The 24,989-nt window shown below is 43.8% G+C and overlaps 1 protein-coding gene across 1 annotated transcript in view; it reads right to left on the reverse strand.

The window, feature by feature from the left end:
• Positions 1 to 18,065, reverse strand: part of ITPRID2 (ITPR interacting domain containing 2) — a 39,919-nt gene extending 21,854 nt beyond the window's left edge. Inside the window, exons 1-10 of the mRNA XM_058028008.1 lie at positions 18,015 to 18,065; positions 17,444 to 17,722; positions 17,294 to 17,345; positions 12,290 to 12,339; positions 11,397 to 11,453; positions 8,725 to 8,761; positions 7,665 to 7,763; positions 6,997 to 7,205; positions 5,516 to 6,210; positions 1,877 to 1,949 (exon numbers count right to left, since the gene is read on the reverse strand). Coding sequence (XP_057883991.1) covers positions 1,877 to 1,949; positions 5,516 to 6,210; positions 6,997 to 7,205; positions 7,665 to 7,763; positions 8,725 to 8,761; positions 11,397 to 11,453; positions 12,290 to 12,339; positions 17,294 to 17,345; positions 17,444 to 17,663 — 1,492 coding nt within the window. The 5' untranslated portion in view covers positions 17,664 to 17,722; positions 18,015 to 18,065. The remainder of the gene's footprint in view (positions 1 to 1,876; positions 1,950 to 5,515; positions 6,211 to 6,996; positions 7,206 to 7,664; positions 7,764 to 8,724; positions 8,762 to 11,396; positions 11,454 to 12,289; positions 12,340 to 17,293; positions 17,346 to 17,443; positions 17,723 to 18,014) is intronic.
• Between the last annotated feature and the right edge of the window lie 6,924 nt (positions 18,066 to 24,989).

The following is a 24,989-nucleotide window of genomic DNA, read 5'->3' on the forward strand; positions in this document are numbered from 1 at the left end:
CCACTGGAAAAGGTGGGTTTGTATAAGGATTGTCAACTGAAATCACACTGCAACAGAGGACCTGTGGTTGAATTCCATGCTGATCCCACCTCATGAGATTGCTAGCGAGAGTGGAATTTCACATTCAGACAACGGCCAGAATGTTTAGTAAGTGACCACTAACTTTGTATGCCTTCTAACTTGGTGAACATCCACCCTCTGAGAAAGTAGGCTGAAAGGCCTCCATGTTGTCTCATGTTGGACAACTTGCAAAAAGAAAAGTCGGCTACAGTTTTTCTGCATATTGGGTTAGTTCTCCATCAATGTTTGCCCTCTTGGCAACTTGACTGAAATCCACACAGAACAAAGTCCTACAGTTTTTGTGTCTCCCAGGTGAAATAAAATGCTGGTCTCAGACTAACTTTTAGTGAATGTTCAGGTATTGATATCCTTGTCAGATAAGTCATAGAAAACTCTAGGTAATGCCTGCCTGTTAATAAAGTGTCACCACTAATCTGTGTGAAGTGTATTCAGAAATAGGAGAGACATAGTGCCTGGGAAACATGACCTGGCCTACTTCAGTCAGACTGAAGTCCCACTGCTAGAACTGTTGGTAGCTTTCAGCAAGTACACACACGACCATCTCACTTTTCTTTCTTGTGTGGTGGAAGAAGAGCGTAAAATAACTACTGGGAGGAGAAAAGATGAAAAAAAATATTTTGTCTCCTCCCTGACTGCAGCTCCTGGTTCCTTAACTTGGTTTTCTCTGAAAAGCTCTCCCTGAAGCTGGAGAGGCTGGCAAACAGGAGAGCCCTGCCCTATAAAGACTGCACCTCTTTTCATGTAGTCATGTAAAGCAGGTGGAGGAAAGAGGAAGCATGTAAGGAGGAAGTACTAGGAACAGTCAGAGATTCAGTTTCTGGCAATCCTTAGTGGCCTATGTTTGTACCAGAGGAAGCTTAGTGAGCACCAGGCTGTGTTGTGCAGAACACTGATGAACAAGTAGCACAAGCTATCACCACTAACCAGGCACTACTCTCCCACACTTAGTCCAGGGCACTCTCAACCACGTTCATGCAATTCAGCTGACAGGTCACACAACTGTCAATTCATTTGTGCAAATGCAAATAAGATGATCTGTGTTTCTTTAGAGAGGTTTTTCTGCCTCTCTTAAGTATCTAGAGATGCTATTCACGTTTCACCAAAAAATTGCACGCATCTAAGCACCTCCCTAAGTGTAACAAGCTCCAGTTCCTCTTTAATTAAATGTATTAGCTAGAGAATGACCTTCACTTGCCCACACTGGGCAAAGTAACAATCACAAAATAAATGTAAAAATCAGCTTTATCCCCGTCCAAGCCATAAAACACATAAATAAGAATTTGAGATGAAAGCACAAACTAAGTGAACCACAACAGCCAGTGCACAGCTTTCTCCATGTGAGGGACTACAGTTTCCACGTGGGTGTAGAGACACTAGTTTTCTGTGCAGGCAGCCTGCAGACAGAGCAGTAGTGCGTAGGAAAAAGCTGCATGTATCACGCAATTTAGGTTTAAAACAATGTAATTTCAGTTTAAACGGGTATCTTAAATTACAGGATCTACTAAGGAAAAAAAAAAATCCCACACAATCTGAATTAACATTTCAGGCCATCTGAACTACCATCAATTACACAAGAGTGAAAACAGCCAGTGAGGTTATAGGGCTGTTGTCTTGCCTGTAATTTGGTTGCCACTTTGTAATAATGTTCTGTGATTTAGCTAAAAAAGAAACCCAAATCCTTTTTATTTCTGGAGAGAAAAGAAACTTTAGAAGCTTAAAATATCTGAATCAGCCTTTCAGAGATGGAAGGACACTCAGCAGTCTGATGTCCTCACAGAAGCTGCAGTCTACTCACCTTTCCTTGACTTGGTCACTGCTAGCTGATGTGTAGCTGAAACGTGAGGTAGATCCCCCTCTGTACTCTGGATCTATCAGGAAGAGGAGATGAATATTTTGTCAGGCCAACTGGAATATATTCCTGTGCTTAGGAATGCCTAAGCTATACACACTGCACATGCAGAGGAGGTTTTGGTGGCTTTTTCCTCCAATTGAACAACCTATACTGGTGGAAGGAGCAAATTGTGATCTCCTTGAACCAACTTTCACCAGGCATTCAGCAATGCTCCTGGAGGAGAACAGTGATCCTTGGGCAGCACCTCCCACACAGAGCACAGACCTCCCCTCTGGCTACCCTCTGCACGCAAAAGACCTGGAAATCACATCCTGTGACAACACAGAGCTCTCAGTTCCTCTTTGAAAAAACACTAAAATTACTGTGTGAAAACACCTCTGACCACCTTTACACTACTGTCTTTTTCCAGTCAGAACTCTTGGCCCTTCATTTGAATTTAAAGAACAAGTAGTACAATAGATGTAGAAAAATGTATGAGGAGGTCAGCACTCATGGACTGTCATCTGCTGCCCTACCAACTATTTCCTGCAAGCCACCAAACCTCCAGCAGAAGGACCCAGACCCAGCCAGAACCTACTCCAGACTTCACCATGCCACTACTCATGGAAATAATTGCTATGTCTTCCAGCACAGAAAAGGAAGATAATTCAGATCCATGCACATTTCAACTGGAAAATGTAAAACTACATAAAAATGAATCCTTTCACTCAGTAACTTTGTGAAACACAGTCTTATTAAGAAAGCAGTTCTCAGGCAAATGTTCAAACAATGAAAACAATATGCCTAAAATCTCAACAGGGAGGTCTTTGTTTGGTTCAAAACCTAGAATATGTTCTCTCTTTTTGCATGTGATCCAGAAAAAATCCTAATGGATCACACGCAAGTCTACATGCACAATCCCCCTGTCCAGCTCTCCCCAACCCTTCCCTCTAATGGGCTGCCAGCCCAGTTTCAAAACTATAACACAATGAATTTATCTCAATTTTTTATCAACTTAAAAATGTAAAAATCAAGACACTGATGTTGATAAGCCAAAATTCGTATTTGGCTAAAGAAGAGGTTATATTTGCATTGATCTCATGTGTATAGCAACCATATTTATATTTCGTTACTTTAACACAATAAACCTTACTTTTACACAATAAACCTTGTGGCTTCTGTTCTTTTAGGAGATGAAGGCTGTAACAAAGGGGTAAATCCTTATTTCATCCAAGTGCAGGGGAGTCTAGAAGGGGCTCACCATTTAAGATTAGGAAAAAACTAGCTTGGCATTTTTATTTTAACAAAGAACAACAAGTAATCTTACAGACACTTTAATAAAACTGGCCTTCCAGGAAGGTGTCTCGATTCTCTCAAACCTCCCAGTTTCTGATGGCTAAATTTGCAGCCTTCCAAAAGCTAAGGTTCTTCTCATTTAAATACCATCCACCTCCTGTCCTTGGCTGGGAGACAGCATTCCATTCCAACTGTGTCCGCAGCACGGTGCAGCTCCTCAAGCACACAGAAGCTCCTTCTCCATCCCTCCAGCCAATATTCATGCTGGGAAGTGACCTTCAGCACTGTCATTGGCCACCTCAGGAGTGGGTGTTTGGGGGAAATCCTGTCCTGACTCACTCCCACACTAGCTATCTTCACAGCCACAGACTTCCGAAGGGCACACAAACCTCCAAGGCATTTGTAAGCCTTGGAAAGAACTTCCTTGATATATCTGTCATCTTTCTTATGCATAAGAATGCACTCCATGCCAAGCTAGGAAAACAGGGGGAGGAGTTACTGTCACTGTTTCTAAGACAGTTTATTGTTCATTACACCCTGCTTAGAGACGCACAAAAATAAAATCCCACTGCCAGGAATTGTTCTAAAATGTCTTCAGCAAAACTGAATCCATCCCTCCCAGGGATCTGTAGGCAGTTGATCAGTATATACTATATTGCATAAACAAAAAATCCACCAAAATCCCATCCCACATCAGATGCTGTCTTGCTAAAACAGCTGTGTTTATGCCTGGCATCACTGCACAAAGTGTGCAACCAAAACTCTGCAAACACATCACACTTGAGCAGAATTCAGCGAGCCTTTCCAGCCAGCTTACTCTGAAGGAAAATTCCACACCTCTTTTTAATATAAACACATGTATATACATGTATATAAAATACATTAATTGTTTCAGTTTTGCCCAAGGGTACAAAAAATGGATTTCTCCTCTGAAATATACAGCAAAATGCATTGCTGCTCAGTCCCATCCAATTGTGCCAATGCAAACATTTTTGTAGCTACACAACAAGCTGTATCAAGAAAATTATCTGGCTGAAAACTAAGCCAGGAAAAAGAAATAAATCAAAATACACTGAGTTTCTTTTTCCCCTCTCAATTGGACTAGTCCTTTGTTCTGGTTCAGTAGATGGCCACCAATATGTGGGTAGGACACACTGGAATAAACAAGTGCTAGGAAGCACAAGAGGCTTGAGAGGCTTGATTACCTTTTTTTTTTGCTTAATGAGTGCCTTCAGCTACAACATTAGATGATCTAGAAGAACTTGTCATGACAATATGACACCAGACACAGTATCTTCTAAATCATCACTTCATCATTCACTGTAAAATTCTGTGGCTTTTCTATTCACTTGCTTTCTTCATTTCACCAATGAAATCACAATATCCTTCATTTTATGTATCTATTTCACATAGACAAAAAACTTAACTGCTGAACTTTGAACAGTCACATTGAAATGTGTCCACAAAAGCATCTACTAATTTAAGAATATTGAGACAGTTTTTATAATTTGAGCATTAAGTCTATGCAAAAATTGCATTCTTGAATCAGTAGGCTGCATGTTTACTAGCCTAATAAACAAATCACTTACAGGAACCTGGGAATTAAAATTCCTTTGGGACAATTTTCAATATGAAAATGGGTATCTGTATATATGAAGATGTTAAAAGACACCTAGCACAGACTGTGCAATTAAGCCTTGCCAAAAGTCATGTCACAGCGACCTTCAGTGTGCTAATTTCCAGAGAACAAATAAATCAACTTAGAGTAGATTGTAATCAAAACCGAAAGTTGCACAAGATGAGCACCTCATGTTACATGAAAGTCCCTCCTCTGTTTCACTGCAACAAAACTCTTGCTTTATTCACGAATTTATCTTTAATAAACATCAATTAATAAACGGAATTTACTTTTGGTAACGAAAGTAATGATTTCTACTTAACAATTTAAGTAAAGTAAAAACTAAACACACAAAGTTTTGTTGCGTACAAAGCCTAACCTAGATTTACTTACATAGGGAAACCTTCCCAGGAGTTATCCCAGTGATAGCAATTACCTGAATTTGATTTTAAAAAAAAGAATGAGAACTTTCCCAGTGACTTAGGAACAACAGCAGCAGCAGCACCAAGTTACCTTCTTAAGAGGATCAATTAGAGCAGTCTGCAACTGCTGAGAAAGCGCAACACTCAGAGAATTTCAAGTATTCCTGGAGAAAACACTGTCAACTGCACAGGAGGGAACATTCCTGTGCTGGCAGACAGGAGTTATGTAAACTGTATGCACAAAGAAAGTCATGTATCTTCACCCACCTCCTCCATCTCAAAGGAGTCCTTCTGCTGCAGCATTAGGCTCACGACGGACGGGTTTGCGAGGGGAGCGCAGGGGTCTCTCGCTGGCGATGCCGTGCACAGTCTCTGTGTCAGGACGCTGCTGTCAGAGGTGCTGGAGCTGCTGCTGAGGCCTGGAGAGTCCAAAAGCCCAGGTTCTTCACATGGTCTGTCCTGGGCACTTGCCAGCCTGCCACCCTGCCCGTCTGCTGGAGGCACAGAACCCTCCTGTGCTCCGTCAGCCACAGCAGGGAGGTGCGTGGGTCTCTCTGCTCTTGCAGCCTTTGTCTGACTGCCAGCTATCTCCTCCTTTACAGGAGCCAAAAAAGAGGGACAGTCTTTCTTTTTAGGACATTTTGGCAGTTTAGATTCACTTTTTACATCATTCTCCTCACTCCCTACTTCAGCTGGACTTTTCCCTTTTTCAACAGGCGAAGGACTGGAGGAGCTGCTGCCGTCAGCTTGCTGTGTGCCACACAGATTGAGTTTTGACAAGGTCTTCATTAAGCGACTGGCTGTGTTGCTGCGATTCAAAGGGGGAGGGCTGGATGCTTCTTTGCTGGAAGACACTGAATTCATACTACCAATTTTCTGCAAAGGAGTCCCAGAGACTTGAGAATACAAAGAAGAAAAAGCATTGGCCACAGTAGTAAGCACTTCAATCTGACGAAAACGACCTGCACAGGAATGAAACACAAGGCATATCTGAAGAGGGAATTTTGATCATAATCTCTGCCCATCCCCACAAACCTACTCCTACTTTTATCAGGTGCCTCTAAGGCTGAACGAACATTTCCTAGACCTGTAAGATGAAAGTCATACCCTACTATGAAAAAAAGGAATCTCTACTAAATGCACAAGAACAGCACGCAAAGTTCTCCCAAATTAAATCAGTAGCAAGTGTGTGTGACACAAGTTTATTTACAAAATGCTAGAAAGGAAGTGTTACTCACATTTCTCTCTCCAGCTACAACTACAAAAGGACAGCTATGCCCTCATTTCAGCAGCGCTCATTACTGATCCAACAAAGCTCTTATCCAAGTCCATAGAAATACTGCCCCAGATTCCAACAATGACAAAAATAGGTCACTGCCACCCAGGAAAAAAATCCCACCCAGTGACTGAAGAACACCAGAAACAGAAGGATATTGTTATTTGTTTCAGTGCTCTAGAGCTGCATCAGAAGATGAGAATGATACAAACCAGAAGGCAGAATACCTTAGAGGATGCCTTTTATTTCTCTCCCTCACTAAAATCCTTCCACTCGCCCCAAGGAGTACCACCCTGGTGGTCACCTCTTGCCTACTGAAGACTAAGCAAGAGTTTTATTATGAATTCTGAATGGAATGTTGGCCTTTAGGCTGTAACACAGTTTTGCCAGAATATTAGATACACACCTCTTTTGGGGTTGTTTACATAGTTAATAAACTCATAAATAAACTGTGCCTCAAAAACATACTTACTTGTTAAAGCAAAACTTGGATTTTCCACTTCCATGCGCTGTATTTGGGCATTCAAAAACACTTTGATATCTATCCCTCTGGCAAACGATGATGAATTAAAAAATCTCGCTGGAATTTTTGAAGCAATATCTGGTTCATCTCTCCCAAACCCAAGGTTATAGAGCACTTCTTCAGGATCTTCCTCATAAAGCTCCAGTAATTCAGAAACACTAGACAAATGAAAGATGTTAACCATCTACATGTCTCCTTTTAAGATCCAGTCCCTTCTATCAAACTGCTAACTCAGCCCAGTAACCACTTTGGTTTATTGAACTTTTGACTCCTGCAGCTCAGACTAGTTTTGGAAATAATTATGGAGATCTCTGCATCTAAAGTTTTCGTTCCCATTATGAGAGCCATTGGCCCAGACACATCACAGATCCAATCCCATAATTTCTAAAATCAGTCCTATTCTGCAGAGCCCAAATTTTAAAATGCCATTAAAAGTTCAGGCATTTTTAATGTTTAAGCCAATTTGTTAGCATTTACTAAAAACCACAACAAAAGACAAACAGAAGTTTTCCAAGCAACCAAATGAAAATTCCTTTCTCAGCTACTAAGTGCAGTAAGGCACATAAACAAGCCAAGTCCATGTAACTGAGGAACAGACCTTCTAAGCAGAGTTTTACCTTGAAACAGTCGCGCTGCTTTTTCCAGAGCCGGTGGAGTTCATACTTCTCCCCTTCTGATGGAACTGCAGCCTCCTGTCCTTTGCCAGTACACCATTGCTGTCAACACAAACAGAGAGGACCCCTGTGATAAACCTCTTCTGTTCAAGGACTTGATTCTCTGTCTCACCGGAGAGCTAACCCGCCAGCACTGCTGAACTTCTCTTTTTCCCTTCAGTGTTCTCTGGTTTATATTATCCATGTCATTTATTGAAATACAGAAACAAAAGCAAACCCTGGGCTGCCTCAGTAAAAATGTACATAGACAGTACGACTTTGAAGGCAAATGCGAGCTGAGAAAACAACCCCAGACCTGCCCTTGCTGCCCCACCCTCCCTGTTCCCACCCTCCTCCAGTAAGGAAGCCCAGCCTCGGGTGAGCTGTCCTTGCCCTGCCTTTTCCTGCCTCCCCTGGGCTGCTGCCTCCTCCAGCAGTACCACCTCTCCATGCAAGGCCACCCTTTCCACACCCTGGGTACCCTGCTCCTCCCAGGTGCCACCTGCCCAGAGCTGGCTGAGGAAACTGAACAGGCTCCCAGGGAAATGAAGCAAGAGGAGCCCCAGCCCACACTGCTGGCCAGCCTCTTTCCCAATCCCAAACTATTTCTTCCCTGTATCTGGAGAACCTGCCTGAGCATTAGGTGGTATCCTGGGTTCAAACATTTCTGGTTAATCTCTCTGAGGAATAAAATGTTCCCCCCTCCAAACAGCCACCAAGAAACCAAAGGAGGCAAAGAAGGTTAACCATGCTACATTGCAAGATTTGTCATTTCTCTGTTTTCCTCCTGCTACTCCAAAATCTATGTCAGGTCTACTGAAAGAACATAAAATTTTTTTTGCTGCACCTCCTAACGGCTCTTTCTGTGTTATCTGGATCACTTTCTTCACTCTCATGTAAACAGACACAAGCAGAAGAGCTTTAGCTCTGTGGTAGCCCCCATGACTTCCACCGCCCGTTCTCCCCTCTGCCCTTCAGTATAAATATTCCTCTGAAGTAAACAAACACAAAAAAATATGTTTACCATGTTTCTGTTTGGGCATCACTCCGTAGTTGATTAGCTGTAGAGAAAGAAAAAGAAGTTATATTCAGACCTCTTCAGAACTACACTTCTCACAACCAGTATGAAGAAGCAGACAGTGAGCATGTTTAGCAACAGTCCTGCATAAACCAGATTTTACTTCTTCCATATAAATGATTGTCAAGGGTTTCTAGTATATGGCTAATATAAAATGATCTGGTTTATTAAAGTTCTGTTTAAAATTAAATTTCATATGGACACACGTTTACATCCTGTCATTAATCTCATTACTTGAAATTTCAATTGCGATAAGCTGGTAATTGTTATATAAACCATTTATTGCTTTGCAACTGAAGACATGATTACCAGCTGCAGGGCTGTTCCTGGGTGGGAAGGGGAGGAGGATATGCAGGCATGCAAAGATTGCTCCAGGTGAGAAAGGAAAGAATATAAGAAAGGCAGCTGGCCCCACAGCCAAGTGCAGAGACTATTTGTTCATCTTTCCATCAGCAAAGTGGGGCAGGGCCCTGGCTGTCTGAGCTGGACCACAGTGAAGCCCCCAGTGCTGATGGGGCCAGCAGACATTGATAGGGCAGGAGGGATAGTTGAGAGGGCTCAGAGTTGATAACCTCAGGAGAGAGGCTGTCTCCCAGGTACCAAACACCTGGTCACCAAGCTGACAGGGAAGTCAGCACTTTCCACAGCTGGATCATATGGGAATGTTCCAGGCAGCATTATTCTTTCAGAATTGAACTTCGGACTTAAATTATGGGTTCCTCAAAGAGGCAACTCAGCACTAACAACTTGCCCCAGGAGACAGGCAAGGAGCACGTGTCTGTCATAGCAGCCCTCAGAATCAGCTATGAAAAGAGTGATGTCACACACTGCCAGGAAAACTCTGCATCTCGACCGGCTGCGCCAGCAGGGTAAAGTCAGCAACCGTGAGTAAAACATGGAAACCTCTCAGCCTCTCTTCTTTGTTTTGGAGACATCACAAAGAAATGTATGCAAAACACAGATCCCACATCTCTTCTTTTCAATATTCTTGCCTGTAATAAGAAGGTAAGCCTATCTGTAAGGATTATCCAGTGACTAAGTTGAACAGCTGAACCATGGGTTTTACCAGCTCAGCAGCGGGCTGGGGTTACAGGTCCTGCCCAATGCCCTCTGTGCCATTCACACAGGGCTCTGCCTTGCATCTGGACTCAGGCAGTCGTGGCTGCACAAGGGCAGGCCATTCATCCCAGCCTCAAAGGGACTGTCTGTCTGGCAGGGCACGCAGCCCTGCTCCAAGCAGCTCTGTTGTCCCCTTGTTCTTGGATGGGAAGCAAAGACCAGCAGAAACATCCGCATCATTACCCAGAAAAATCAACCAGCAGTTCTAGTACTGGGATCTTTTCATCTGAACAAGCTAAATCATGCTAAAGACCCACAAAAACCAGCAGTCCTCAGAAATTATAGGGAGAAAAACTGAAAAGAAAAAAGTGACATGATGTACTAAAATCCACTGATTCTTGTGTTCTTGGTCATAGGCTCAGACCCTTGGATTATCATTACACAGAAACTTTTTCTATGAAATCTTTGTGCTGCAGGCAATCTAACAAGTGGAAAAGATTATCAATAGGAAAATTTAATCCTATTTAATCTATTGCAATAGGAGACTCATTTGCTGCTTTTCCATCATAATCAGATCAAGATCATTACCAGACAAACTTTTTTCCCTTAGAAGTCTTAAATCTTTAAAAATTAAAGATATTCCCTTCCTCCAGGCCTTGTCCCACTACTCTGACACTACTGGCAAGACTAACGTGGAAGGAAAGGGCTTTCTACTACATCAGTTCTGGCACTTAGCAAAAGCTGTAATTCAAAAACATTAAAAGCTAAACTGGGAATTGTGCCTTTTTGTTTCTAAACACTGAAAGCAGATAATGTCTTATATCCTCTGTCTGACAGATAACCCCAGGACATGGTTTGTGAGAATTTTTTTTTTTTGCTATTTCACAAGATGCTTCTGTTAGAACAGAATCCACAGTGCTTTTGCTAGCTGGTTTATGGACACCTCTGATCTATGATCAACAACAAGGCTAGAAGCCTTTTTTACGAAGTCCATGGGGAACAGCCACATCTCCTTCCCCTTAGAAAAGGGAAGAGAAAGAAAAGGCAAGCAGCTAGCAACAGAAGAGTGTATATTGTGGTTGATCCAAAATACTTACTCAGCTTTGGTGCTTTTCACTTTTAAAAGCACTTGGCTCTTAATGGGTTTGCCTCGTGGCTGACAGAATTTCACTCCTCCTTTCAGAAGCTTGCACAGCCACTCCCAAGGGATTCAGTGGAAGTGGGGCATGCATGGCCGCCAAGAGTAACCCATGGACAAGAAGAGCAAGTAGGAGAAATAATTTTCTCACAGCCTTGGTAAGTGCTCCAGGCTGTCCTGTCATTGTGGGTATTAAAATGAGAGGGCAGAAGCAAATTCAGGACTGCCTCTGGCCTTTAGGTCAGAGACTCAGAGTGTTTAACTCTAGCAATAGTCTAAATAACTTCAAAAAGTGAATCTTCCTGCATTTTTTGTGTGCTTCATCCTGCTTTTCTAGCCAATGCTGTCCTTCAAAATAAAAATCAGATGACTGAGTATAATTTTCTTTGCTAGAAAAAGAGTCATAATCTGCCACACCCACCTTCGGCTCCCAGGGATAAGTCATCTTCAAAACTTCCTCCATTTCTCACCAGCATGCCTGAAAACATACAGTTAGCACTTCAACAACTACAATGCTCCAATGTTTTCCTTCCAGCTGCTTATCTAAAGATATTAGCAAGACACTTCATTTGATACAAGAAATAACTCGACTTTATTTACAAACCCTTCATTACTCATGCAGTTAAAATGCATTAAGAAGCAAGAAGTCACATTTCAGAACATAGCAAAATGATTTTGAAAGGAAACAACTATGACACTGCTTTGGTTTTGCACTCAGAAACACTTCCAAGCCAATGTGTGAGCAAATTAACTTCAAGTGGGAACCTGGAGGTACCACTCAGCCCATCTGTGCCTTTGGCTGCTGCATTATCTGTTCTCCAGACATCTTACCAGGAGAATCCAGAGTCTGAGTCCAGCTGGGGCATTCCCCTCTCACCTTCCTGTATCAGACTAGGAGCTGAAGTGAAGATTCCAGGCACAACAAGTAATTCTTCTTCACTGTCACTACCTGCCCATTCCCACTGTACTTTGAACTTTAGTATTCAGACCTGCTCGGATAGTAAAATTTTCAGGTGTGGCAACCACAGTTATTAGAGGCAGAGACTGCTTAATGCTCACCAGTTTGGAGACAAAATCACCTCCCTGTTTTGCACATCTGGGAGTTTTTTTAGAGCTTACTAAGATCTCCAGAAAGACTTATTCAGGTTCTTTTCCCCCTTCTCCAGTTCCTCAGGCACAATTGCTCTGCTGTGAGAATAACTCTGCAATACTGACCTGGCTTTGGTTTGCTACTAAAGACACCAAGTTTCACATGAATGTCCTTGAAAACAGTTTCCAGCAAAAGAGATTTCAGTAGGTAAAGCCCTTCCTTACCCTTCAACAGAGGATTGCTTTGCTCATCCAGGGAGGCTCCCAGAGGCGTTCTGAAACCACAGAAGAGATTAACACTGCTTAAAAACTTGCTGCTTCATGTCCTTCCTTACAGCATGTAACAAGCTTGTGATAGCAGCAGTTGTCCCTCCCTCCCTCCTTCCCTCCCTCCGCCCCCAGAAAGCACAAACATCTGACGACTGGCAATAACTTCCTAAACAACCCCCAGCCCTCTAAATAAATACACCTTGCAGAGAAAAACAACAAAACATAATAACTGCATAACTGCAAAGCTCAAACACCTTCAGGAGCAGCAGCCCCTGATGAGGAAAATCATGGGCTTCTCAGCAAAACACCCTGAAAAAACACGCATGAATTTTTGAATGGATTAATTCAATCTCATTTAAGCAGCAAAAACTGTTGCCATTTTTCTACACATTTAAAACTTTTTGGAGAGAGGGGTGAAAAGCTGTATTTGATGATCAGGAAGAATCAAGATAAAAAATCTTGACAGCTATGTTAGCTGTCACTTGCCAGTTCTGATGCCTTACAGGCTGTTCACACTAGTTCTTTTGGATGATCCCTCCCATAGCTGCTGCCTGAAGGGCAGGGGATCTGCCGAACCTCATGGTGCCTCAAAGGAGCAGCAGAAGCCTCACAAGTGACAGGTCCAATCCCACTCTGGGTTCACACTGTATTTGTTGACACTGGCTAGATGTTTCCACATCTTGTCTCTCAGTCATGTTTAACCAAAGTCTTGTCACTTCTAAGTAGCACAGCATTAACTTTCAATGCTCAAAACAAATTCAGAAATACAATACTCATAAAGAAGGAAAAAGCAGATGATTTATCCACTTACATTACGTATGTTTCATTTGGATTTTTAATTAGACAAACACATAAACCTGCCCGAAGACCTGAAAGTAAACAGTGCTCTGATACAGTATTTATTTTGGTGCCATAGCCAAATTAAGGAAGGAAAGTTTGCATCTGCTTTCTAACAGACCTTACACTTCACAACTTTATTTTTCTTTCCCCTCTGAAAAGAGCTCACTCTCTCCAGATGCAGCCTGCTGATACAGGGCAAGCTCACTTCAACATGCCTTCTGCAAAGCAAAGCAAAGCAAAGCCCCACTGTGGTGGGACTCCAAGGCAAACAGCCAGAGCATCCAGTGCATAAGCACATTCCAGGTGACAGGACACACTCTGCTGAGGCTCAGATCTCCTGCATTTCTGGATGTCTGTCCAGTCAGAGTCTGAAAAAACTTAGGCTATATTGTCTAAACCTGTCAAGCTTCAAGAAGCCTTATGTTCTGAGGTAATAACTATGCTGGATGTTTACTCCCTGGCCCTGATGGGTGCACTCCCAATCTTCTCCCTCTCCTTCCCTGGTGACTCCCATGCCTCTATGTTTTCAATATAGAAACTTGCTGGCATTGACTCTGACAGCCAAGGTCAGTGCTGCATGCAGTGGCTGGCAGAGAGCAGTAAAAGCATCCATCAAAGCTGGCAGTTTCCTTTCGAAATGAAGTCTGTCACCACTACAGCACATTAGCAGCTACCAGAAAAGCATCCTTTCAACCACCCCTTGCTGCCCTACCTGCACAGCTGCACACAGCTGCCATACACCCCTGCCTTTGAAACACTTGCTCTTAAGAACTAGGCAAAACATGAGTTTAAACAATGGAGAAGTACCACACAAAAATCCTTTTGGAAAACAGCACGACAGCTCTGCCTGTCTGCACCAGGCTGTTTTCCACCAGCAAGGCCCATGCTCTGTCTCAGAGCAGCCCTGTGCACCTGGGAATGTCAGGGCTGCGGGACCCTTCCCCTTGCTGTGCCCTCAGGATGGGGTCTGCCTGCCTCACACAGCCTCAAGGCCTCCTCTCATCCCATCTGAACTTTGTTCAGCTCCCAGTTGTGGTCAGGTGGTGTCTCAGAACAAGACAAGGGTTTTGCACTGTGCTGTGGAAGTGTTTAAATCACAGCTTTTAAAACCTTATCTGGGCAGAAGCCATGTTTATTTTAAACTTGAAGCAAAAAATCTCTTTTTTCTGAGGCATTTCAAGAACTCACTTCCTGCATATCTACAGGAGATGGCTCCTAGATACCTCCCACATCCCCTGTATTACTGGCAGAGTTTAAATATATTCAATCAAAATAATACACGTCATCATAATAGTTGACAAACATTTCTTTTCATCTATCAGTATAATACCAACACTTGTGTTTTAACTTTTATGAGCTTTGTTATTACTTCAAGGTGCCTTTTCAAAGTACTGGGGAGAGAGAAAAAGAGGCCTTTTTCAAAGGCATGTGATTCCCAAAATGTGAATGAACCAGAGACTTTGAGTAACATCTGACATTTTTTATGCCTCCATAATTCTAATCACAGTGTGATAAATGCTTGCTTTTTTGCTTTTGGGGTTTGCTGCTAGTTATTTCTTTACAAAAATCCCAAAACAACAAAAAGCGGATCTATCAAGGTAAATAACATGGGCAATTAGGAACCCTCATCTCCTCTAAAGCAGATGTGAAACAGAGATGCCAAGTAATAAAAGCCCCAAACCACTAACATAAGTATCAAAGGACAGCTAGTAATTCTTTTTATCCATATTAGAACACTATTGATGCCTTTAGAAACAAACAAAGGAATAAAACTTATAAGATCTATTTATGCAGTGGGTTCATATTAAGGTTTTTTGTGCTGCTGCCAACTCAAACCAGAAAATGAGATTTTAGAAGTGCCAGTTTTCTTCTGGTTTCATAAACACGTACAGAAACTCAGAAAATGTGAAGGACTACTTTTAGAAAACATGTAACAGAAAAAATATTGCATTTAGCTACTGAATCTTCATTCGTAGTAATAGCTACATGGTAACTTGTATGGAGCTAACTTGTAAGAATAAGGTTGCGCCATGAACCAGAAATAGCAGCTCCGTTTGCATATGCTCACACTTTTTAGCAACCAAAGCTTGACAGCAAAACCAGTGTTATTAAACAAGCAAGAAATTTCAGGGAGAACAACTTACGAATTGTAAATTTCACAATCGTTATTTTTAAACAAAACACTGTAGTATCTGCAGGGCTATTCTGTTGTCCTCTGTTAATGCTGTGCTCTTTTCCTATGTATATTGTCATCTAGGTTTCTATACATACAATCACTTATAACACTGCAAATTGAATTATCACTTTACTGCACATGCTAGCAACTGCTTGCATTACATTAGGCACAAAAAATTAAACAATTCTGCAGTTAAAACACAAGGAACTGTGCAGCTCTTCACAGGCAGCTGGGATTGCATCTTCCAGCCATGAACCACAGGTGCTGGCACCCTGCACGCCACAGAGCAGAGGCTAACTCCTGCCTGAATAGCATTGTGTAGGAAATCTGGCTTTAAAAGTCCTTCTGAGCAGAACACAAGAGTCCTCTGAAAATACTTACAATAGTAAACAACTGTACTTTAAAAGGCTACTGTGCAAGGAGAGCAACAGGTTTCGCAAACAAGAATTACCTAAATTTGTGTTTCTGTATTAGCAAAACAAAAAAAGTTAACTTGGGCTTCATTTGTTATTTGTAAAACAAGATTCCCTTATTTTGGGAATCAACAGCCAGAGATGCAAACACATTCCACAGAAATGTGTGGTGCCAGTTTTAACAACAGATAGTTACCAAAGCATGGGTATGAAACTGCAAGCTTTGTGTTAGTACTCAGGATTTTAGGCCATTTACTAGATGTTCATGTTGTCAGTTTAGCTTTGTGCTATTCCTCAAATTCTGTATGGAAATGTTAAGGACTACAGGGCCAGGGAAGGTTCTAGACAGAAATCCTGCAATTTAGACATAGTGGCATTGCAGCATCAGGAAGAATATCACCCCCAATGGCCTCTTTCCCCTCCAGTCCTTACATTTTTTGCCCTCCCCACTCAAAAAATGCTTCCAATAAAGCACTGAATTCGTAATACTGATTTTAAGAAAACCTTTTAGTAGACCAGCAGGACACCAGATCTGAGGTAAAGTCAGAAAAATCTTCTCCAATTCTAGCATTTTGGAAGAATGGTAGGTCAGATCTGAACATTATATTTCAGGGATTAGTATGGTTTCAAGCCTCTAGCTGCCAACACCCTATCCAAGGCACAGCCTGTAAAGATCTGAGGAAAACTATATGGAGGATCCTGTAGCTGTAAAACAACCCACACTTCAGTTACATAGTAAGATCAGTCAGTTGCTTACTGGATCAAAAGATCACAAAGGCACAACTAATCTCAGTGGTAAATTCTTGCCTTCATGTAGCTGCTCTTGAAAGGAGAAAGAAACCAGAAATATCAAATAGCAGAGGTCTTGAAATGTCATTGTCAGCTACTGGAAAGTTAATTGTTAGCTTCTCCCCATCAACTCTGCCTCCAAGGACTGAATAGAGAAAAAGGACAAAAGCAGCTGCTACTGATGTAGCATTTGTGCTTTTATGTGACTGAGGATGAAGAAAAAGTAATTCCATCAGTACCTGTTCTAACACCAAAGATTATTTTGCAACAGTAATAGAAATGCAGAATACATATACCATGCCTTAAGTTAAGGACAGAAGACATTAAGAGACTCAGATAAATCTAGTTAGTCTAAACTGTGGCATCCCTCCTGAAGGCCCGTAAGCACAGAGGCCACGCCGCGGAAGCACCGTTTCTTGAAACCTGCACCAAAAACCAGGCAAGGAAACAGTGGAAGCCTTAAACTGGAGCCTCTCGGTGAGAACCACTGCAGCTTCAAAAGTAACGCTGCCTTCCTGACGCTCTGCTGCGTTCCTCCGCCGGCAGCTGGAAGCATTAATGAGACGCCAAGGAGAGGAGCGGTGCCGAGCGCCAGCTGCCCTGTGGCCACGCGGGCTCCCGGCGCACCCGGCCGGAGGAGCGGCGGTGCCAGCGCCGGTGCCCGCTCCGCGGCGCGGCCGTGCCCGCCTCCCTCCCTGCCCGCCTGCGCTGCCGCAGCGACCCGCCGGCGGGAGCACCCACCTGCAGTCCTTCAGCCATATCGCGATCTTCTCGTTGGGAACGCTGTGGCAGCCTTAGGGCAGAGCGGGAGAGAGAAGCCGACAGTCAGCAACAGCGAGGCTGCCCCGCGGGGTCCCGGTGGCCCTCGGGGGCTGCTGCCCCAGCACTGACCTGCTCCAGCGGCCAGCGGCAGCTCGCCGCCGCCGGGATCCTCCTCCTCCTCCTCTTCCTCCTCTTCTTCTTCCTCCTCCTCCTCCTCCTCGCCGCGGGCCAGCGCCGCTGCCGCGAAATCCTCCGCTTCCGACGCCTGCCAGGAGTCGCGGCTCTTGGCCCAGGCCTTCCTCTTCTGGGTCGCCCCTTGCCACTCCTCCGCCGCCGGGGGCTGCTCCATCGGGGCGGCGGCGCCGGCGGGGGCTTCACGCCGGGAGGCGAGTGCCGGACAGAGCCAGCCTGCCGGGAGAGCGGAGATGTCCCGTCCGTCCGGCTGTCCGTCCGTACGCCCGTCCGGGGGCCGCGGGGCTGCCGGGGGCGCGGAGCCGCCGCCCGCGCAGCCCCCGGGAGCGCGGCCGCCCCTCCCCGCGCTCACACGCCGGCCCGGCCCGCCCCAGCCCCGGCCACCGCCGCCCCCCGGCTGCTCCCGACCCCGCAGGTGTCCGCCCCGGCCCGCCGGCGTCCGGGGGCAGCGGGCGGGCAGAGCCGGGGCGGGCAGAGCTCGGGCGGCCCGGCTGCCCGCGGTACTCACATGTCGCGCCGCGGCGAGGCGACGGAGGAGGCTGCGCCCGCCCGGGCTGCGGGCGGCGGCGGCGGCGGCTCTGACTTCCTCATACCGCTGCGGGATGAGAAAACTCGGCGGCCACGTGACGGCGGCGGGGCCGGCGGCAGAGCGGGGCCTCCTGCCGGGGCCGGGCCGCCGTCACGGGCAGGGATGCGGGGCAGGGATGCGGGGTCGGGCAGCGCGGCCCCTCGGGCCTGGGCTGGCTCGGAAGGGCCGCCCGTGGCCTGGGCCCGGAAAGAACGTTTCCAAACTGTAAACGATGCAGAGCGGCGAAGAGGGACTTTGCAAGGTTTTATCCTGGGGAGGGGAGAGTAGGCACAAGGAAAGGATACAGGATGTGTGCTGGGTACACACAGCCTTCGGTCTCGCTTCCAGGAGTGTGAAATTAGATCAGCGTCTGCTCGGGCACAGGCTGGGGGCTGCAGGGACACCAGGAGCACCAAAACTGGCCTCTTAAAAATCTTAGCTTTATCATCTCCTTCAGGATGTACTTAGGCCACCAGAATCAACTGATAAACCCAGCAAAAGACGAACGAATCCCCATATATGGGAAGGAGGTGCCAACAAAAGGCTGCTTTCACTGTGTGGGCTGAGTGCCATTTCTTAAGGACTGTCTCCTGCTTGGGGACGAGACAGCAGCTCTGGCTGGGTCAGTCACTGAGGGCACGATGGGCCAGCTGTTGCCCACCCTGGCTGGGTCAGTCACTGGGGGCATGGCAGGCCAGCTGGTGCCCACCCTGGCTGGGTCAGTCACTGGGGGCATGGCAGGCCAGCAGGTGCCCACCCTGGCTGGGTCAGTCACTGAGGGCACAATGGGCCAGCGGGTGCCCACCCTGGCTGGGTCAGTCACTGAGGGCACAATGGGGCAGCTGGTGCCCACCCTGGCTGGGTCAGTCACTGAGGGCACAATGGGGCAGCTGGTGCCCACCCTGGCTGGGTCAGTCACTGGGGGCACGATGGGCCAGCTGGTGCTCACCCTGGATGGGGAGCAGGGCACTCCCGTCCTGCGTGGGGTCAGACTTCACATCTCAGACACTGCTGGAGGAGTCCTGCATGCCCAGAGAGCTCACCTGCACCCATGGAGTCTGGGAGAAATAAGCTTTTGAAAAAGGTCTTTTACAACATTTTCATGAAAAGATGCCGAATTAGTAAGCACAAGCAGCAAAATGGACACATGTTTTCTGGAGTTGTAAAACCGGTGTGGACAGCCAGGCATATGATGTACTTCATGTTTAAAGGCAAATCTGCCTTTGGAAGAAAAAAAATAATGGTACCAAATCAATATTCTTTCATTATCTAATTTTATAGTTAAAATCTTTCAAGAAATTTCTTGCTTTTCTTAAACCCCTCTAGCCGACCCACTACTTTATGCATATACAGCCTTAGTAAATTTCCCCTCACCACAAGTCAATTTCCTAAACACACTCTAATTTTCTGAATGGTTTGTCTTGAAATAAAACCAGAAGAGCAGTCGCACAAAGGACAAAAAAAGTGTATTTGTATTTAATTTGACCCTGAAAGTACATATCATTTCTGTGCATGTTTTGAGATGGTATTTTTGAATTTCTTAAAAAAAGAGCAAACTACATTTGAATCTTTCTCGTTGATCCTCAAAATAATCAAATAATTTTCTCAGCAGGGCATGTGTCACACAGTGCAGGATTTGCATAAACTAATATGGAGCGTGTCCTGAGCCACGCGTGTCCCAAGTGGTGAGTCAGAGGGTCAGCTCAGGTCCTGCACCCTCCACCACTGTGCTGGGGCTTGGACTTCAGCTGAGGCTCCTACAGGCGTATTTATAGTACTGGTATCTTAAAATCTGATTTTTTCTGGCTTTGTTGCAAGTGCCTAGCACAGTATTTCTCCAACATAATGGCCTATATTTCCATTTTATGTGTATGCATAAATACACATACCTATTAAAAAGCAGGCCTTTGAGGCTGAGCTGCCTGCATGAGAGCTGTAGGAGCGGCAGGGAGGGCCTAGAGAAGTTTAACCCCTGCCATTGTTTGCTGCCTAAAAGGGAGCACGATTTCTTCTTGAAAGTTTCAGCTTCACTGGCACAGCCCAGGGTGAACAGTTGCAAGCTAAAAGCAGCTACTGTCTGACCATGCCAATACATCCTTAAGGAGTTCTTAATCCACAAATTACTGACATTATTGTCTATAATTGCTTGTCTGTTGTGACAACACTTACTCAGAGAATGTCAGAAATGTAAACAGCAGCCAATAGCTTTTTGCAGTGAAGTCCTGCCAGTACAGCACTGGGCTCTGTCTTGCACCTTCATCCCATACCAGGAAAATCCCTTTTGTCTCTATATGAGTAAGGATTGCACAATCAAATCCTATATTAAGCAGAACATTTTTCAAGGAAAATATGTGGCTTGTTATTTCTTTTAATATTTGTCATCAAAAAGTCAGTTTGTTCTATAATAAAAGTTTCTCTTGCATCAGAATGTAATTTGGTAGTTGTACTTCAAAGCACAAATTGGGGAAAAAATCGTGTCATCTGATCACTTAAATTAGACCAACTTTTTTTTTCTCCCAAATTATTTTGAAACTATTTAAATAAAAAATTGTGTAGGCATTAATTAAATCAGGGATAAATTGTGCTTTACATTATGTTGTAAATTTCTAAAGGAAGATTTATAACCACAGAACCATTAGCAGTACTACTAAGTACTACCAATTAAAAAGCATACAGATACACACATTTTAAGAATAATTCTCACATTTTTCATCTGGGCCCTGAGTATATTAATATGTGTGTAAATACACACACAGAGAAATACAATTTAGCCCAGAAATACCACTAAGTCACTTTTTTCTTAAAAGAACAAAACCCTTTGAATGGACTTTATGCAATTTTTGCCTGCAGAGAATTCTTTCAGATGCAGTATTGTGTGAAAAAATACAGTCCTACATAACTCAAAGATACAAATGAGGTGCTTCCACCAGTTCCCATGGGCACTTGTTCCCGTGTCTGAGTGCACTGTAAGGAGCATTTTCCTGCCACGGTTGGGCTAGGCTTCCCCATGCTTTTGAGCACATTGTGTCCCTGCTAGTTGTGTACATCAGGAGAGCCTCCAGTGTTCAGGAAGGATTACACAATTTATCTATATTCCTCCATACAGTATGGGGAGATAGGGATAAGCCTCTGGAAACCAAAGAAATATTGCCAGGCTGCAAATCTGGGCCTTGGTAGCATGGTCAAAGCCTATGCTTTGTCCTCTGCTGCCTTCCCAGCAACTGTAGGCGTCCAGTGCTGGATGAGGATTGGAGGAAATGAGACCAAAAAGTGCTGATGAGATCTGGGCTGGTCAGATTTGGAATTTGTTTCCTCTGTTTTCCAGCTCAGCTGAGGGCTAAGCCCACCTTCTTGGGATTACCATCTACAGGAGGACCAGCCATCAAAGCCCCATTGGCAGATCTTGCCATAGAGAAGATATCTGACAAATGGGTTACACATACAGAAGCTACGAGACTGAGTAATTACAAATAGGTTTATAGACAAAAATAGAAGAAAAATAAAATTTAACAAAAATTAAAAACCCCAAAAAACTGAAAAAAACCCCAAAAACTCCCCTCCCCAAAAAAACCCAGAAAGAAAAAAACACCAAAACCCCCCAAAACTCTCTCTGTGCCTTGTGTCTTCCTTTGACAGCAGTAATGAGAATTATTTCATAGGTGTGCATTCAGAGATGTAGTGCAATATGACAAAAACCTTCTGTTGGTCTTTCACGTGGCAGTAGAACCGGTTCTTGACAGGGGGAGAAACTCCATGCTGCTGCCTAATGTGGTTTGGTCCTGGGGCTTGCAGCTCCAAGTCAGCAATGTTTCATGACCACAATTGGATTTCCATATTATTGGCAGACAGAAGAGAGGAGGAGCTAACAAATAGTTCACCTTTGCAAGCATTGTTACAAAAAAAATATTCCTACATAGTAACAAAACTATGATAAATACTGTGCAGTTATTTGCTTTGGCAGGGTCTGTGTTTGAGAGCTGGAGAATGCATGAAGAAACACACAACCCACTGTCATGCACATCTTTAAAAGTTTCCACAGCTCCATTTTAGTAAACGTGCTTTGTTAAATTAAGCAATTTCTTTCTAAGCCAAGATTATTTAAATAAAAAAATTTAAAAGTCTACTGAGGACTCTGCTATGCTGTAAATGAGAAAGACAACCTGGTCAGACATGGGTAGTACCTATTCCCAGTCAAGAGAAAGGGCCCACCAGTGCCTTTTGCAATCTTCTGTTCAGAGGGCCCGCCACAGGGTTGAGCAGTTTTGTCTCCTGGCTTTTGCACCCTGCATCTGCAAAGGACAGCAAAAGGCTGGAATTCAGTCCTTGCAGAGCTTCTCCAGGGTGTTGGCAGCTGGGAAGGTGCTGCTGCCTTTCTTCAAGCAGATTTGGCAACTTCCCAGATTCTCCATGTATATCTCACCTCCCTGGTCCTTCTAGGTAGGAGCCCAACCAGCACCTCTGTCTTCTGCAGGGCATCTGAAGTATTCTCTCTACCAATTAAAATGCCTCTTTTTTTTCTTTTTTCTTTTTTTCTTTTTTTTTTTTTTTTTTTTTGGCCTTTTAAGCCATTGTCTGTTATTTTAGGCCTTTTTAAGGCCTTGCCTGTCTCACAGTGCTGACACCAAGCACACCCATTATATCTGCCATTTCAGACCTTTGGGGAATTTTCTTAACATACTTAAAAATTAGAACCTCACTTGTTTTCATACCATCCTGTCTTGCCAGAACCAAACTGAGTAACCAGAGTACTATATTGCTAATATAGTACTGCTAAGGCAGAACAGACTGTCTCCTTTCATCCTATAAAATATATTTAACATAAGATGATAAATAATCAAAACTGTGCCATGAAACACTAATAACATGTGCATCATATTTTTTCCTAAATTTTTATTTTTAAAATTACTGCTGCAAGTGAAAGACAATTACATCTAGAGTATCATTCAGCTATCTTTCTCTGTGGAGAAAAGAAATCATATACTTGACTTGGAACAATTACTGTTGCGAGACAGATGTTCTCTCTCAAACATGTAGAGTAGAAAGGATGGAAAGTAACCTGGCAGTTTTGCTCTAATAAATTAAAGTGTTAGGACAGTGTCTACAGCTTCCACAGCTTTGCCAGTCATTTTGTTTAAACATGAGTGATATGCATGATGTTTCTATAAGGCAAGAAAAAAAAGCATTAAAGTTTATGCAAACTACATCTCTTCAGGCTCTTTTCAAACCAAATGTTGTCTGGTTCATTAAGCCACTTGTACTTCTGGGACCTCTTGCAGGAGTAGGAAGGAGGAAAAAGCCACTTCCGCCAGGGCGTTTACAAGAGCTATAGCATAGCAAGAGGAAGTTTCTAAAGGAAGAGCCGGATATCTGTACTGAAGTGGATTACAGCTGCACCACCAACTCAGATGGACAGAGCTGAGGCCAAGTACACATAAATGTGTGAAAACAAGCAGCATGGGGAAGAGTGAAAAGCAGCTTTAAATATCTCAAGAGGTAAATGCACTTCATGTCACTGAATTATGTCAGTGGGCAGCTGTAATTTTTGATGTCCATATCTTTACCATGAGATCAGGCAAAGGAAATAAATCCACAGGTTCAGGAAAGTAAGGCTTTTGGTCATTTTAAAGCCAATTCCGTGCATTTTCTCATTCAATGCTGTCTTTCTTTAAATTTAGCGACTGTGTTCATTCCCTTTCTGAGCACTGCCCATTCAAGACTATGCACTGGGGCCATGTCCATTTATGCATCTGTCTCCTCTACTGTAGGATTCTGTTCTCTGCTTTTACAGTTGAAGTACATTAAGATGGTAATTTCAAGTACTGTTACTGGTCATATGTTTTAAATCTTCTGTGTTCCAAAAGGCTGATAAAAGAACTACACATAAAAAAATAAAGGAGAGATATTTCTCTGCACTTAAAAGATCTTTCTTTATCTTATCTTTTAAAAGCACTCAGCTGATATTTTGTCCTGTTTCTGCTCTCACTGGGATCCCTGATAATGCTGTGTGTGTTTAGGGTAAGTAAGCTTTCTAACATGCATTGAGCTAGGGAGTAGGCATTTCACTGTCCACATTCACAGCAACCTGCAGGAATACAAAACAAGGGAACACAGCATATCCAGATCTGACCAACTTACTCTGCATTTCCTTCCAAATCCGTTTAATCATTTCACTGAGTCAATTTGGGTTTTTGCAATGAATCTGTGAAATAAAATTTCATCAGCTCCAGAATGAATACAGTCATATTTTCTATGGATTTGGATTGGATATTTTTGCTTCCATTAAGTCTTTCATCACTGGACCATTTGTAATCTGTCTCTTCTATATATTGCCTACTGTCAGATAATGAGCAACTTCATGGTGGTTCAACCTTTGCACCAGATCTCAGTTCTCCAACCATCTATATCATGAAGTATAATGAATACTTAGCATCATTGAGTCCTCTTCCCTCTCCATATCTGGGCTGAAAGTGGCCAGCGAGATCAGGAATTATGACAGGAGGAGGAGAAGAAAAGAATCCACTTAATACCTGTTTTCATAGCAAATGAGATTAACAAACAAATGCAGAAAGCTGGCACAAAGGCTGTCCATAAGCCAGCCCAGAGGACATGTCCCTTCCTTGGCATCTGCTCAGGGTGCGTGACTAGTTACTTTTAAAAATGTACTGTCAGATATTTACCCAATGTGCTAATTCATTTCTGGGCTTGACTCAGCTCTAAAATTAATGCATTTCCTTTCCCTGGGCAGTACAAGGAGTTCCAGAGTGATAATAGTATTGACTTTTGGGTGTTGACCAAGTTATCCTATAGCTGCGACAAGCAGTAGAACAAAAAGCATCAGGAGAAAATTCTAAACAGAAACTAGTAAGAGTTCCCAAGCAAAACCACAGCTAAGGTGGGCTAGACAGTCTTAAAAAT

Source organism: Melospiza georgiana, chromosome 7 (genome assembly GCF_028018845.1).
Source record: "Melospiza georgiana isolate bMelGeo1 chromosome 7, bMelGeo1.pri, whole genome shotgun sequence".
Taxonomy (NCBI): domain Eukaryota; kingdom Metazoa; phylum Chordata; class Aves; order Passeriformes; family Passerellidae; genus Melospiza; species Melospiza georgiana.